General features: G+C 36.9%; 1 protein-coding gene across 1 annotated transcript in view; it reads right to left on the bottom strand.

Annotated features, from left to right (window-relative positions):
• Nucleotides 1–12,826, bottom strand: part of LOC145978654 (mitotic checkpoint serine/threonine-protein kinase BUB1-like) — a 64,185-nt gene extending 51,359 nt beyond the window's left edge. The window contains exons 1-4 of the mRNA XM_083111417.1: nt 12,685–12,826; nt 6,126–6,264; nt 4,736–4,940; nt 3,028–3,224 (exon numbers count right to left, since the gene is read on the bottom strand). Coding sequence (XP_082967543.1) covers nt 3,028–3,224; nt 4,736–4,940; nt 6,126–6,262 — 539 coding nt within the window. The 5' untranslated portion in view covers nt 6,263–6,264; nt 12,685–12,826. The remainder of the gene's footprint in view (nt 1–3,027; nt 3,225–4,735; nt 4,941–6,125; nt 6,265–12,684) is intronic.
• Between the last annotated feature and the right edge of the window lie 3,030 nt (nt 12,827–15,856).

The raw sequence follows: 15,856 nt of genomic DNA, 5'->3' as shown, positions 1-15,856 counted from the left end.
CAAGAATGATAAGAGTTTCTGGAATTACAATTATTTTCGCGATAGTATTTGTTCACAAATTTTAAAATTACAATATGTTTAGAACACTCAAGTTTACATGACAGTTTCCTCAATAATTTTATCATATTGCAAAAAGTATGTACGGTTACTGACTTTCCTGCAGAAACTATTCTTTAGTTAATATACATAGTTTTCAAATTTATGTATTTCTCCTACTTTTGCGTCACTTTTCTGTAACTTTTGCTAATCATGACATCATCATCATCATCCTTCACTGTTTCCTGCCTCTGGCTGGGTCGACATAGAAGTCAAGCCTCTCCATTTTTTCCTGGTCTTTCACCACTCCTCTCTTACCAGGGTGTTCCAATCTTGTCCTCTTCTCCTAACACTCTCCACTTTCCACTGACATCTTGGTCTCCCCCTTGGCCTTATTCCAACTCCTTGTGCATTGTAAGCTCTTACTGGTAGTCTTTCTGCATCCATCCTCTTCATGTGTCCGAACCATCTCATCTGTGCCTGATCTATCCTGTGATGAAGCTTCACCACACCCACTGTCTGTCGGATCTCCTCATTCCTTATTCTGTCCCTTCTAGTCTTCCCAATATACTTCATAAAAATTTAATCTCCACTGCCTGCATCTTTCTTTTGTCTCTCTCTGTCATTGTCCAAGTCTCTGCTCCATACATAATTATCGGCACATAGTATGTGTTATATATTACCTTCTTGCATTTCATAGGTACATCCCTGTTCCATATTAATCTTTGAATGCTTTGATATAGTCCACCACCCATTTGTCCTCTTCTGTTCACTTCCTCATCTATTCTTCCACTTCTCTCAATCATGACAATCAGGATGAATGGTTTATTTAATTATTCTCTTATCTATAGTCGCTTTCTGCCACTTTCGGCTAATTGTGAGAACAAGGAAGAATGATGAATGATGAGCAGTGTGGGGAATGGAGGAGCAGGAGGATCTCATCCTCCCAACTTGGCGTCTTTCCTAGTTTTTGTTTTCAGTCCATTTTATGCATAGATAAGCTGATTGACACTGGATCCTAACCACTATGTGCCTCCGCTGGGTATCGAACCTCGGGCCCTTTTGTAGTCAAAGGACTCCAGGTACTTTTCATTCATAATGCGGACTTCATATCAGTCTATAAAAAATGAAATATTTATTCTGAAGAAAAATATGTTGATGTGAACATAAATACGTAATCCTACCAAATTTGATTTGTGTATAGTTGTAATAATTAATTTGGGTAACACCCTAACTGAAATATTCATATATCAAATTTGAATTGATATGCCACTTGCATAGCAATGGTATTCTCAAAACTATAGTAAAAATAAGTAACTGAAGTAACACTGCTATCAAAATTATCGAATGACTGGAATTATGATAATAAATAACAGAATCTATTTACCAGTAGTAGGGGATTTTTTTAATACTCATATGGTTGTTTTCATTTTTTTATGCAGAAATAGTGCAAAAAGTAGCGAATAGCGAACAGGAGTAGCGTAGAGAGCTACTTTTTGGTAAATGTAGTTGTAGCTGTAGCGAAGCTACATTTTGGAATAGTAGCTGTAGCTGTAGTGAAGCTACTTTTAAAATGTAGCGTTCTGATTACTGCCTTATGACACAATTCGTAGGGTTACCAGATCGCTAAAAGGAAAAAGTAGGACATAATGTCCCAAAATGTAGGACTTTAAGTCAAAATGTAGGACACAAAACATGCACAATAAATAATACACATTTCTAGAACACGTTAGAAGTTAATGTAAAATTTACACTTTTCACCTTCAAAAAATATGATTTCTTAAATGCAAATTTTCCAAATTTGTGAACAATACTAAACAATACACTTTTCACTACACATGTTTTAACTCGTACTTCTCAGAGGAGCCAATTTTGATCAAAATGTCAGGTTTAGTCAAAATATATTTATGAGAGACTAAACAATCAAACTCTTTGAACCCCAGTACCAAACATTTTAGGACTTTTTGAAAAAAAAAAAATCTCCGATGACTCCATTGTGCTGATGGTAATGAAAGTACTCTCTCATTATGACCTGGAAGGGCAAACAAATATTCAGAAATTACCGTAATTTGAAATGGTTCCAGAAGTTTCATCTTGAGTATTTTTTAGTTCAACATCTTTGTTCTCTATACAACCCATAGGGGCCCTGCGTTACAATCAAAATATTGAATAAGAATGGGAAATACCTTGTTCCATCAGTATAAACCCCAAGTCCAGAAATGTTCTCAGGCATTGAAAAGTGACATCATAATGTGGCCCAATAAGCTTGTTTATTAATTGCTTCCAGTTTTTTTCTAGCAGAAACTTTTATTTTCCTTTTGGGCAATAACTACATTAAATTAAATTTCAGTATTGAATTTGAGAGTGCAGTCCATAACTTGCATGATTTATCTTTGTTCAACTGAAACACGATTTTCACAATCAATATTATGTTACACTCAAAATGTAGGACATTTATGATAATTTTCAAATTCCTCCTGGATGCCGGACATAAGGCTAAAATGTAGGACATGTCCGGAAAAAAACGGATGCCTGGTAACCCTAACCATTTGCACACTCTTGCCCATGACCGTGTTTGTTCACCATACTGTGCTTGCAGTCTACGCCAAATTTCAGCAGATTTCACCTCCTTCACGAGAAATTTTATTATACACCGTCGTTCCACAGCAACAGATACACAACTTGCCACCATCTTCGTTTACACTAGTGTGCATGCCAAATGCGTCGCAAAGGATCATGGTTACTCGCAAGGAATCATGGTCTGTCCTGCCGAAGTAATGCAGCGCTACATTGAGTCATTAATATTTTACGCACGAAAGTCTTGGTCAACCTTGAACGACCTTTGTATAATCAGTCATTTTCAGATTTTATCTAATCATCACAATTAACCTAAAGACACACAAAAGCAATGTCAAATCCGCAATGTATTTAGTATCATTTCTTTAAAACAACGAAAAATACAAAACCCAACTGCACATAAGATGTACTTACCTGTAGGCCTGCTGCAGAGTTTCAATAGGGGTAGCATTTCTTTGAAGCCCTTTTCTGAAAACTTCATCAGCCTTCTTGACATCCCCTTTCCTTTCAAACAAATGGGCCCACTCTCTGTAGAATTCAGCTAACTCGGTTCCTATGCCATGTCCTTCCATAATATGATAGAATTCACTTGAAGATACATTTGTGCAAGCCTGAAAATGCACCATTGGCAAATCATGTTATTTTTTAAATACAGGTTAAATATTGAGTCTTAAGTATTAATAATAACTCGTGGTGCAACATCCCACGAGGGCCAGGGTCCTACTGACTGCTGGCCTCACTCCTACCTGCCGAGTTCTATCCAACCTGGTACGAGGTGATGTGTGGTCAGCACGACGAACCCCCAGTTGTTGTTGCAGGTTTCCATGTCTGAATTACGCTGCTCATTCATAGCTCTCAAATTTCCTCATGATGGCCACCAGTCAATATCTCAGGAGAAAAGTTCTTATCCTTCTCCCAGGAGACTCGAACCTGCACGCTTCCCATAGCCAGAGCCCAAAGCATGATGCCTTAGACCACATGGCCACAGTACGGGGCTGTATATTATATGTAACTTTTTGAAAACTGCTTACCTTATTCGATTGAAAAGTTTCTTTTTTAGAACTGCATCTTCATAAATTTACATTGTAATAAATTGCAGGACTACGGTGGTGGACAGTCTTAAGTATTACTATATATAAAACTAATACACAATCATCACCACTGTGAACTAAACACTATGCTGAACAGATACAGAGATACTAGTCAATTGCTACAAATGCCGATATTGGGCATTTTAGTCATTTAATACATAATCACTGGGGCTGACTTTCCCGTGTTGCGGAACATGGGAATTTGTTTTCAGTGGGATATTTAAAATTGGACAAGTTTTTAAATACAAGTTTATATCGAGGAACCTACAAATGCTAGAGTTACAAATTCTACCTCGTTTTGTTCACTACAGATCAGGCAATAAAAGCCTACGACTGAAAAAACAAAATTTTTGTTTTCAAGTACAAGACGACACTTTTTTTTTTTTAGAAAGTTGAACTTTGTTGGGCTTTCATGTAAGCATGTACCACTCTTGCATCAAAAGTTGCACACTTGTGGCTGATATTTAATTCTGAATGCCATGTATCTAAGGGAGTTTTTAGACTGACGTGACAAGGAAAAGAGGTCCATTCAGTCTAAAGCAAAACATTCCCAGGCAGCAGAAGTTCCATTTTCTCTCATCTGCTGGTGCATGTTTCTCGGTTTGTGTTGTCTGCTGTGCGTTCTGCTGGAAGCTATTCTGGTTTCCACTGTCTGACTGCATTCCAAGGCGGTGCCTGGCAGGTTCTGCTGCTGCTGCTGCTTCAGAAGGCAGTGGACCTTCGAAATTAATCGGAAAACCTCTAAATTTGCAACGTGGAAACACCGAATTTTACATGTGTAAAGAAGGGAGTGAGCAATGCACGTGACTTCATTGGTTGCCTTTCTGCAGTGTGTGTTTGTAACCATGGCAAAAGAAACGGGAGGTTCTGTAAAAAGAAGGTAGCCTTCGTCAATAATACTCTTTACTTCTCAAGTCAAGTGGCTAAGCTGACATCACATGAAGAGCTCACTATCCTCCACAAGTGCAAGATGTTCAAGCCTCAGCTAGATCAAAAAGAAGAAGAACACATTAAAATGCTAATTGACTTACATATTTTAACCAGATCTTCAAGAATCTGGCATCTTGCTTGTAAATCTCTGTACTTTTAAATTTCATGATGCACTTCTCTAGCAGATCTGTAACATTTCCTTCCTTCCCACATTTTGGAAAATTCTGCTCGGTCCACAAAATATATTCGTGCCAAGGTGCCAGTGGATCATCCCCTTCGTACGTTCTTAATATCATCTCAAATTTTCTGAAAGATAAGGAGCATTAAATCAATTACTTTCTGGATGAATGGTACATAAAACAACACACACCCAACCCCATGGTTCCAGAGGGCTCATTAAACTATTCACATCTGTACTTCATAAAAATTTGCTACAAGGCTAAATGCACATAATTGGGAGACAATGACAATTTACTGAATCTTTCTTGTACAAATTTTATGTTCAAGACACAGTCAAACTCCAGTTTTACATTTACTCTCCATGGTCCCACGGAACAAAATGTTATAAGACTGCCACAATGTGGCTTTGTAGTGGCACTGTCTAATTTAAAAAAACAACAGAGTTCCTTACATATGCCATATGAGAAGAAATACCATTTGATTTTGCCCGCCAAAAGAATGGGACGCTCATGTAGAGTTTAATAACTACATCAGAAAGTGACATGAATCCTACCTAAGATGTCAACATTGTACAATAACAAATTGATCAAGATAAAAGAAACCATAATTTGTGAACTCCATAAAAACTGTTTTGGCAGCAGTATCAAAGGGACATTAAGTACAATAACAGGTGAAGAAAAGACTGCCTGCAAATGTGCAGACACTCATGCTCATGGACTAAGTTTTCTTTTACTCCCATTTTCACACAGTTCAAAAATTTACACTATTTTCCGGCCAGCGTGAAATGTCTTGAACTGTGCAGGCAAAATGTTGTTGAAAACATTGGACCAGCCATTATGTGTATACATATTTTTTTTAAGCTGCAAAAATATCTCTATTCAAAAAGGTTAGGCATGTTAAGTTAGATTGATATTGTATTCTCCTACTTTGTTCTTTGTCACATTTGTTTTAAAAAAATTGAAAAAGGCAAACACACTTCCTGCCCCTGCATCAGAAAGCAGGTTTCAATATGAAATTTATGCAGCTTCAGGTAGATGGAACAATTGTTATAATTTGCTACACCGAGCCATTATTTCAGATTTGATTAGGCCACCAAACATTGTGTTTGAGTGTAGCAGCTTCTGAAATATCAAAATTTAATATGGATCGACAAGCAAGTAGACACCACAAGTATTCAGCTTACTGATTGTTACCTCAAAATTCACCACTGCTCGTAAGCTTCATCACGGAGAAAAAGTTATGTAAGGAAATATTGCATAATCACATACTTTATGAAATTAATACAGTGAGGTTCAATACTGAACAACTTACTGTCTCTCTTCTGAGAGTTTATGGTGCAATTCATGGTCCATATCAGCATGCAAAGCAACACTCAAATCTTTTGCCTTTCGGCCACTTTTAAGGGGTTGAATGTTTTCCTTCTGTGGCTCAAGTTGTGTGAAATTCATTGCTGGAAAACAGAAGAAACAGTTACGTATCCTTACAACAAAACATGATACAGTACTTATCTTACCAATCATTATAAAATTAAAACCAATAAACAGCAAACATGTTTAAGTTTATCAAGTAGATCAATCATGATACTGATTTTAAAACATGTACAAATAAAAAAAAATGACAATCTGCAAGATAAAACATTAGAATACAAATGATTCATTTTAAAAGTGTAAAATAAAAACTTGTTGTTTGTATGCAAGTGGACAATATCTCAGTTTCGTAAACATTGGAACATGGTAGGCACCTGCAAATTGTGCAGGTTACAATTATTCATACGGTCAGATGATGTATGAATACTCTAAAAAGTATGGAAAAGGAATCTATTGCATTTCATAATAATGTAATTTATTACATAAAAAGATTAATGCAAGTTCAATCTCCGATCGAGGCACAGAACTCTAGGTCCGGTTCAGTCCAGATACCCTTCAGGCAAGAAATATAATGGTACCCTTGACCCTCTGAAACCCCTAGAGGAAGTGAAATATCTTGCATGGTTTATGAACGTTTTCAGTTGATTATAGCCCTCGGAAATGTGTTATTGTGAAATAAAGCACGTCTGTTACATTAGCACGTTACTTTATTATGAAGCAGAACAGCCCAAAGGCTTCACGCACGTGAATATAACACCCAAAACAACTTCCCACAACAGCAGGTATAATTTTACGTAGTTTAGGTTAGGATAGGTAGTGATAGTTTTTTTTCGGCATGTTATTCCGCTATTTTAGTGTACATACAAGCAGCAAAAATACCTTGAAATTGCAGGTTTTAACTTACGTAGACCATTGTTTGGGATCAAATATCTGAGTTATTTGTGCTTTCCTAACGCTGGAACCACTTTTACATTACATAAAACATTGAAATCTGTCGATTAAAAAAAAGTTTCAATGTAATTCTCGAGGGCGTACAGTGGGTAAACAGCCCCAATATAACTTTATGACAATTCATATGAAGTACAAGCAAGTGTAATAATGCCTTTTTGTCACAGCTGCCTAGTATCTTTACATCCTGTGGTAACATGGAACTCGTAATTTCAATGGAATGTAGCCTATTATCAATGGAGAACATTCATTCATTTATTTTCCCTTTCTAGATCATACTGTACATGATGTTGAACAGGTCAATTCATTTACAATTACATATATCAACACACAAACGTTTCAACAGTTCTAGTAATTATTAGAGGCACATATTTTTGGTAAATAAAAAAGCAAAATTTCGGTACAAAAACAGAGTCGATTTCAGGTTCAAAAGCAGCAAATAAAATAAAATATCGGTGTTATAGCAGTGAAAAATTGGATGAAAAGTGGTATATAAAAAGACATTTTGGTTTTAAAATTGTGAATAATCCTAAATTTGATTTAAAAACTACACTTATTAGATAAAATTAACATTTTACTTCTAATAGCACATTTTTTTTCTTTTTTTATCAGAGTATTAAGTTTATTTCTGTGTAAAAGAGTCCATTTTTGCTTCTCCAATATTAACAGCAGAATTAATCAATTTTCCAGGAATTGCATAACTATCAGGATAATTCAGACCTCAGAAGGTGTCGCATCGGTGAATAAACCCTAAATTTCGTGTTTAAGAGTTAATTTCGCTTTTTGCAGTTCATTTCGCATTATTTCGTGACAAAACATGGTCACAAAATTCATCTCACACCTTTCAAAAAAATGAAAAATTAACACTACAATGTGGTTTTTCACATTTCGTTTTTCGTCAAAAACTAAATACGCAAGCCCCTAGTGATTACATATGTTAGAATACATCAAAATTATTTTACAGTTTGTAAAAAATATGAAAAAAATGTTATCATACATAACTTTGAAGTGAGAAATAGTCAAGTATTATAGGCTATTTTATTCTTCCATATACTCACTTACATTGTACAGAGCTCTACAAGTTAAATACGTTTTTATAGCTTTGATTTGAATATTTTTCTGAGGGATTAACTTTATGCTGTCTGGTAATTTATTGTAGAATATGGTACAAGCATTTGTCGGAGCTGACTTGGTTACGTTAAGTTTCCTGTGTTTTCCTGTGAAAATCTGCTTTTTGTCTGGTATTATATCTATGTACTTCTTTATTTTTTTATAATTTGACAAGTACTTAGGACATATAAGATGGTCTTGTATACATATAAGGAATAGATAGCCATTATGCCTTTTTCTTTGAATATCTGCCAACATGGTGAATTATAACCCAATTTATACATTATTCTGAGAGCACGCTTCTGTAGTTTAAGTATTCTCTCAGTACTACAATGAGGCCCCCTCCCCAAATCACTATGCCACACTCAATGTACGGGTATATAAGACCATAATATATGCTTGTTTTGATTTCGGGTACGTTATATTTTGAGAGAAATTTGACAATATTTTGTTACAGATACTGTCTATATGTTCATCCCATGCAAGTTTACTATGTATTGTTACCCCCAGAAATTTCACTGAATGTTCTGATTCAATATTTACGTCTTGTATGGAAGTTGCCAGTGCTTCATATTCAACTTTTGATCCAGAATTAAAGGTTAAAAATTTAGTCTTATCATTATTTGTGAGTAGTTCATCAGAATGAAGATACTGCACTAGCTGATTTACAGCAAGATACGTATTAATTTCTAGTGTATTTGCTTTTTACCACCACATATTAATGTTGTATCGTCAGCATAGTTGATGATTTTACTGTGTGCAAGATCAGGTATATCATTGATATACAACATAAATAATAAAGGCCCTAAAACTGACCCTTGTGGTACTTCTCTTTCAACACATTTCTTATCTGAATTGTAAATCGTTTATATATTATCTATCACATATTGTATTTGTGTGTATTGATTTTGGTACTAGTTTACTATCCTTCGGACAGATTTCTTCATTTCTACAGAAGAAACTACTTACCGTAATAAGTTCCTCTAGTAATGTCTAACATCTGGAAGGTGTTTTGTGTGATGTGGGAATGTTTCATAGCGGAAATTCAACCATTGATGCATAGCTCCACGAACCATTTACACATAGCCCCACAAACCATTTGCGGAAACGTACGTTCTTCAGTTACAAAAACACCTTTTTTTAAAAAAAAATGATCAAAAAAGTGAATACACGTTAAAAAATGATCCGCGAAGCAGATAGGTAAGTACAAATGACAAAAATTGACGAAACTCAGAAGTTATAGGTGTCCGAAGGATAGTAAACATTTACCTTGATTTCTATCTAGAAAATATGATTGAATTAGATTAAATGGATTTCCTCTTATCCCATAATTAAAAAGCTTATTCATGAGCGCTTTGTGGTTTACACTGTCGAATACTTTGACAGATCTAGAAAGACTGTATTTGCCACTTTACGCCTTTCCAATATTTCCGTTGCATACTCAAGAAATTGACCTATAGCCGTATTCACTGATTTATTATTTTGGAATCCATGTTGAGAATTGTTTATTATATTATATATATTACAGAAATTTATTCGGTAAAAATCCGATATTCCCCGGACACCTATAACTTCTTCGTTTTGTCAATTTTTGACATCTGCTTCACGGAACATTCTATAAGGTGTATTCACGTTTTTCGTCGTGGAATCGGTGGGAAATTTAAACTAACAAAATATTTTTGTTTGAAATTTTTGAGTTCAAATTTCCCACCAAATCTGGGCTCCACCCCTGGGGTAATTGACCTACCACCCCCAACCGCTAACGTGGCCCCTCCTCCGCTCCGGCTCCCTGGCTTTATCTATAGAGTCCCTGTTAAGGGCATGTTAGAAATTGGCCGGAGTCAGCTGCCCCCAAACTTTTAAATTTGAAGAAGCCCGTTACATCACACAAAACACCTTCCAGATGTTCGACAATGCTATAGGAATTTATTACCGTAAGTAGTTTCTTCTGTAAAAATGAAGAAATCTGTCCGGGGAATATCAGATTAGTACCATTTATTCTATTATTTGAGTCTTTTTTATGTATGGGTATTATCATTTGGAAATATTCCACTTCTAATGTATTTACTGCATGCAATAACAGTTCAACTATGCATGAGGCACAGTATTTTACTAGTTGTGGTGACCATTCATCAGGCCCAGCAGATTTTTTGCTCTTTATGACAAACTGTAGTTCACTTCTGGTAGATATATACTGTTTGCAATATATTTACACAATGATTTGAAAATTGATTTAAATTACACTCTGTTTTAGTTGAGTTTATGAAGTAGTTATTGAATGTATTACAAATATCCACTGGATTTGATACTTCCACTCCTTTTTCTAGTAAAAAAAAAAAGCAAAGTGTTCCCCTGTGCTTAGCACCACGCCATGAAGGTGTATAGGGGGTGTGGGGGTAACGCCCCACACTTTCTTGATCCGTTCATGAGTGGGGTGATGTGATCAGCATCATGCCCCTGACCGTCTTTACCCCCCAGGGTTTCCCCCAGGTACCCATGTTATTCGACGCTGGGTGGATGCCGGGGCCACTTCCAACGTTAGAAAAGTTCCCGGATTTGAACCGGCCGGGGTATTATATTTTCAATATTATCTTTTGTGTTTGCATTCCTCTGTTAGTTCACAATATTCCATATTATTTTCTGCATTTACAATCTGTTTACAAAGAATATTTGTTTTGTTTAACCTCATTTTTATACTTTTTATTCAATCCTTTATATTTCTGTGAATGAATAACTAATTTTGTTTTCTTAAATTTGTCATATTCTTCTCTCACTTTTTTTTTAATTCTATAAGTTTGTTACTTTCAGGTATTTTGTTATTTCTATAGTTTTGTTTCACTTTTACTATTGGGCAAACTATATTAAGGTAGTGGGTCAGGGTACTAATGAAAGAGTTCCAGATGCTATCCGGATCAGTATATTGAGATACCTCCACCCACTGTTCTCTCTGTAATAAAAACATTAAATGCTGTAGATTTTGTTCCTTCATTTGTCTTTTTCCACTTAAAATGCTCTAATAGTCCTTCATTAAGTTTGCATTAATTTGGACTATGATGGCCAGCATGATGTGAGATTAAGGTGTGTAATACTACAGCATTCCAAATGTTTCCGATGTTCCCGTAATTCTTGTGGACTCATTTATCTTAGAATATTTAGATATCATTTACTTATTGCATCCGATTTTAATACGTCTATATTCATGTCTCCTATTAAAAGTAATCTACTTTGAGTGTGAGTTACCTGATCCAGCATGTTATCTAAATGACCAAAAAATAAATTTTGTTCAATGCTAGGTGATCTAGATGTGACTACTATTTACTTGACTGTTCTTCTGCTGCCATTTCTATTAAAATTATATCACAGCAAGTGCAAATGTAAGCTAAAACCTCTTACTTTCCTCTCTTCAAAACTTAATCATAAAAGGGCGGTACCTTTAACCTGTACCTGCGCAAAAAAGTGAAAATTTTTGCATGGTTTATAAAGTATATGTTTTTTGCTGTTGCTTTTAGATCATGGAGATGTGTTATGGCAAAGTAAATTATCTCTGTTACTTTAGCCTGAAGCAGCACAGACCGTAAACTCTCCACAAGTGAAAATCTGAAAAACTACACCTAACACGACACTCCGAAACACTGGTTCACAAACACAAAATATTAAGGTAAAAATCTGTCCGGGGAATATCAGATTAGTACCCCTGTTGGTAAATTTTTCGTATCGGACAAACGGATTTCTTCAAATTTACAGGAGAAATTACTTACCGAATACAGTTTCTTTAATATTAATGTCAAACGTCAATAAATTTACATTGAATATAAGCCTTCTTATATTAAAATGTATTACAAGTAAAATAAAACACAAAATGACAAAACTCACGAAATCAAAATAAAAGTGAAGATGGTTAGGTGTGATGCTGATAGCAATTTTCCTTGTTTTTATTACATTTAGAGTGCTAAGTTTGGTGGCGTTATCACTTGCACATATTCCTTCGCTGTTTGAGCGTTCATACAACCGGTTTACGTTTGCAGCATGCGAATAATAAATTGTGAAAGTACTCCAATATGTGAGGTGTTGTACTTTTGGATCAAATATCTCCGTTATTTGTGGTTTCCGTAACCTGGACATATTTTATATCATATAAAACATCGAAAAAACAATTCGATATAATTTTCGAGGGGGATACAATCGGTCAAGGCTCCCCTCTACGTGTAACAATGTATACACTTGGGAATATTCAGCTATCTACACGTAATGTGAGATTTTTAAGGCACACCTAGATAAAATTTCATTACAAATAATATTCTTTAAGGACATTTAAACTGATGGAAGAGGAAAAGTTTCGGCAAATCTTTCAGACAAAAAATACTATCCTGAATAAAGACGCTAAGTCCCTCGAAAATCGTAAGTATTAATTTCACTGTTGTGAAAATATTTTTACTTATGCTTACCTCCAGAGATGTGTAGCTTACTTGTCACAAAACATACACTATTGTATTACATACTACATAAACTGATCCTGTTGATCCATTACTTATTTTTTCCGCGCTGTTTAAATAAAATGAATGTTGCCAGGACAGATCATATATCCCCTGTTGCCAGTCCAGTAATGTTGCTCGCTGATGGATTCTGATCTCCCTTATCGCACAACATTAGAGCAACATTGCGTTCTGACGTCACCTGCAGTGGCGTGGCGTGACTTTTTCAAAAGTGTTACCGGTCATTAGACGTTTTTATCTCCACCCTACCCTCCCCCCACAACAACATGCCTTTGATCTGGATTCTTGTTCATTTCGTTCTTTTTTTTAATCCGCTCAATGATTCATGGCCGAGTCTGCTGCCACGCACGTGTCAGCAGTAAGAATAAGCGTCAAATTTGCTGCTGACACGTAATTCGTCTGCTAGGAGGATGTTACCAATCTTAAGAACAGATTGAGACGAGAGAAATGCAAGTTTATGATTAGTGGGAATGAATGTACAGGTAATTTAGAACCTTTTTCTTTAGAAAGCATTTAGCGATATTATTTTAATGCTAACAGAACTTAACCTAACTACGAGAGCATTTAGGTTTATTATTAGAAGAATGCTGATGGCCGCGTGCACCAACGCAGATTATTTCGAAGTTCAGATGAACGAGATCAATTGTAATCCACTCTAAATGAACTTGGTTTAAAGATTTGCATTGCACCAACGAAAAACGACGTTCAGGAGATTCCGTTCAACTGATCCGAGATTAATTTGTAAGGCTATACCTGATTGGTTGGCTAAAACAAATGACAATCAAGAACCCAATAGAGTAATGTGATGTGTTAAAGTATCGGATTCGCGTACGAGCGCTCGTGGTGATAGGTTCACTAGTAAAAAGCGGTGCATATCCGAAGGAGCAGCAATTCGCGAGTGATTGGTTCAATTTCGACGACTTTATTGTCAAGTCAATTGCTTATAGAGTGTAGTGAAACGATTCATGGCCGAGTGCACCAACGCCGATTATTTCGAAGTTCAGATGAGCGGGATCAATTTTGATCCACTCTAAATGAACGTGGTTTAAAGATTTGCATTGCACCAACGAAAAACGACGTTCAAGAGATTCCGTTCAAATGATCCGAGATTAATTTGTAAGGCTATACCAGATTGGTTGGCTAAAACAAATGACAATCAAGAACCCCATCGAATAGTGTGATGTGTTAAAGTATCAACGTGTAGGAGAAGAAAGTAATTCGGGCCGCAAACGTATCTGAATTTGAGAAATGTACTGATCAACCTTGTCGACGAATACAAGGATGTAGTAGGGTGTAAAGAAATAATAATCTTAAAAAAGAACTGACGGCATAAGACAAAAGAATAAGGAGAAAGCATGGAACCTTCTTCTACGGGACTTCAATGCCTTACGAAATGCATTCGCGAGAGAACAGCGTACGCTGAAACTCGCCCGCTCAATAAAGATATTTTATTATTATTATTACTGTATTGTGGTAAGTATTTGAATTTTTCATTTCTTAATTCTTATATATTTATATTGTCATGTGTAGCAACAGCATGTAGCAATATCGTAACATTGCTCTGTTCTAATTTACCTTGCACTTGCACATGTTTTGTGTTCTGGGATAGAAAGTACAGTATTTAGAAACACTTCGACTTTGCACCACAGAACCACAAATTATTATTATTATTTTGGCAGTTTTTAGTTTACTTTACACAACTCTCGAATTATCAGCATTGTACATCCAACATCTCTAGCGTTTGCACGCCCTCGATATCACTTTCGTTTATATTCAAAAACAACTGCCTGCAGTCGAAGCGTCAGTATCGTGAACCAGGATCGGCCACCAAAACGGTGGCGAATGGCCGTTCAGAAGATAAACTCGTTTTGATGTTCCTAGATCGCGATCAAGTGTTGAACCGTCTTCGTGCAATGGAATTTTCCAGTGATCCTTTCCCGATCCGAGTTTAAAATTTGATCTTCGTTCGTGCACACGGCCATCAGTGTATTTTTTCCCCTTGGTGTGTAACCTAGCCAGCGACCCATTAGATCACCGTGGCTTCCGGCGGGCAGCCGGTTCCCACCCAGGATGCGGAAATGTTGGACCCGAGAGAGAGGACGGCTGCGGAAGGATTAGTAGACCTGGCCACAAAGGAGTTTCCATTAAACCAACATGATGATGACATTCCCATGACCGACTCTGTACAACGCTCAGGTAAACGGACACTGGACGAGGTGAGTAAAACCGATCGCAATCAAGAGAAAATGTTCCGCCCCACTCAACCGGACCAACGACCCCCAACTCTTTGGTATTCGACCGACACCACCGGCCCATTTGTGGTCCTCTTAGAAGGACAGAACCAAAACATCGGTAAACTTTCTAGTGGCAGTTTGGGCAACAAATTCCGGAAGGCCAACATCCCCGTGTGTTTAGTGGAACAATGTGGCAAAAACAGGGTACGGGCCACCTTTAAAACAGCAGATACAGCAAACGCTTTTGTTCGGAACGGGACCTTTCTGGACTCCCTTGGGGTCCGAGCCAAAATACCACACAGCTTGATCCAAAGGGAAGGGCTAGTGTATGGACTTGAATTTGACGTGACAGAACAAGACATCCTAGACGGCATCGACTCACCATTCCGGGTTACGTGCGCTAAACGCCTAAAGAAAAAAATCTGGCGAGAGGATGGCACTTTCCAACTCGTGGACACCAAGTTGATCTGCCTTACCTTCCACGGCAAACATTTACCCGAAAAAGTGCTGATAAATAAGGAAATCTTAACAGTCAAACCGCGAGTACGATCGGTGTTACAATGCTCTGGCTGTTTCCGTTATAATCACTCCCAGGTTCAATGCCGGTCTAAACCACAATGTGCTAACTGTGGTCAAGAAAGACACGGGGAAGGATGCTCCAACCCCCCTCACTGTAGTAACTGCAAGGGCCCCCATGGGGCACGTGACCGCAAATGCGATTTCTGGCAAAGAGAACAAACCATTCAAACTCCCATGGCGGAAGAAAATATTTCCTATTATGAAGCAAAGGTCAAACTTTTCGGCACCTTCCACCCACCCCTAACTCGGGAAGATATTTTGAATCCTATGCTCAATAAGCGCGACTTCCCCAAATTGTCTCCCACACCCAA

This window comes from Lepisma saccharinum, chromosome 25 (assembly GCF_977018435.1).
Source record: "Lepisma saccharinum chromosome 25, izLepSacc3.1, whole genome shotgun sequence".
Lineage (NCBI taxonomy): Eukaryota > Metazoa > Arthropoda > Insecta > Zygentoma > Lepismatidae > Lepisma > Lepisma saccharinum.
Note: the sequence above shows the minus strand (reverse complement) of the source record. Positions and strands in the feature narration are given on the sequence as shown.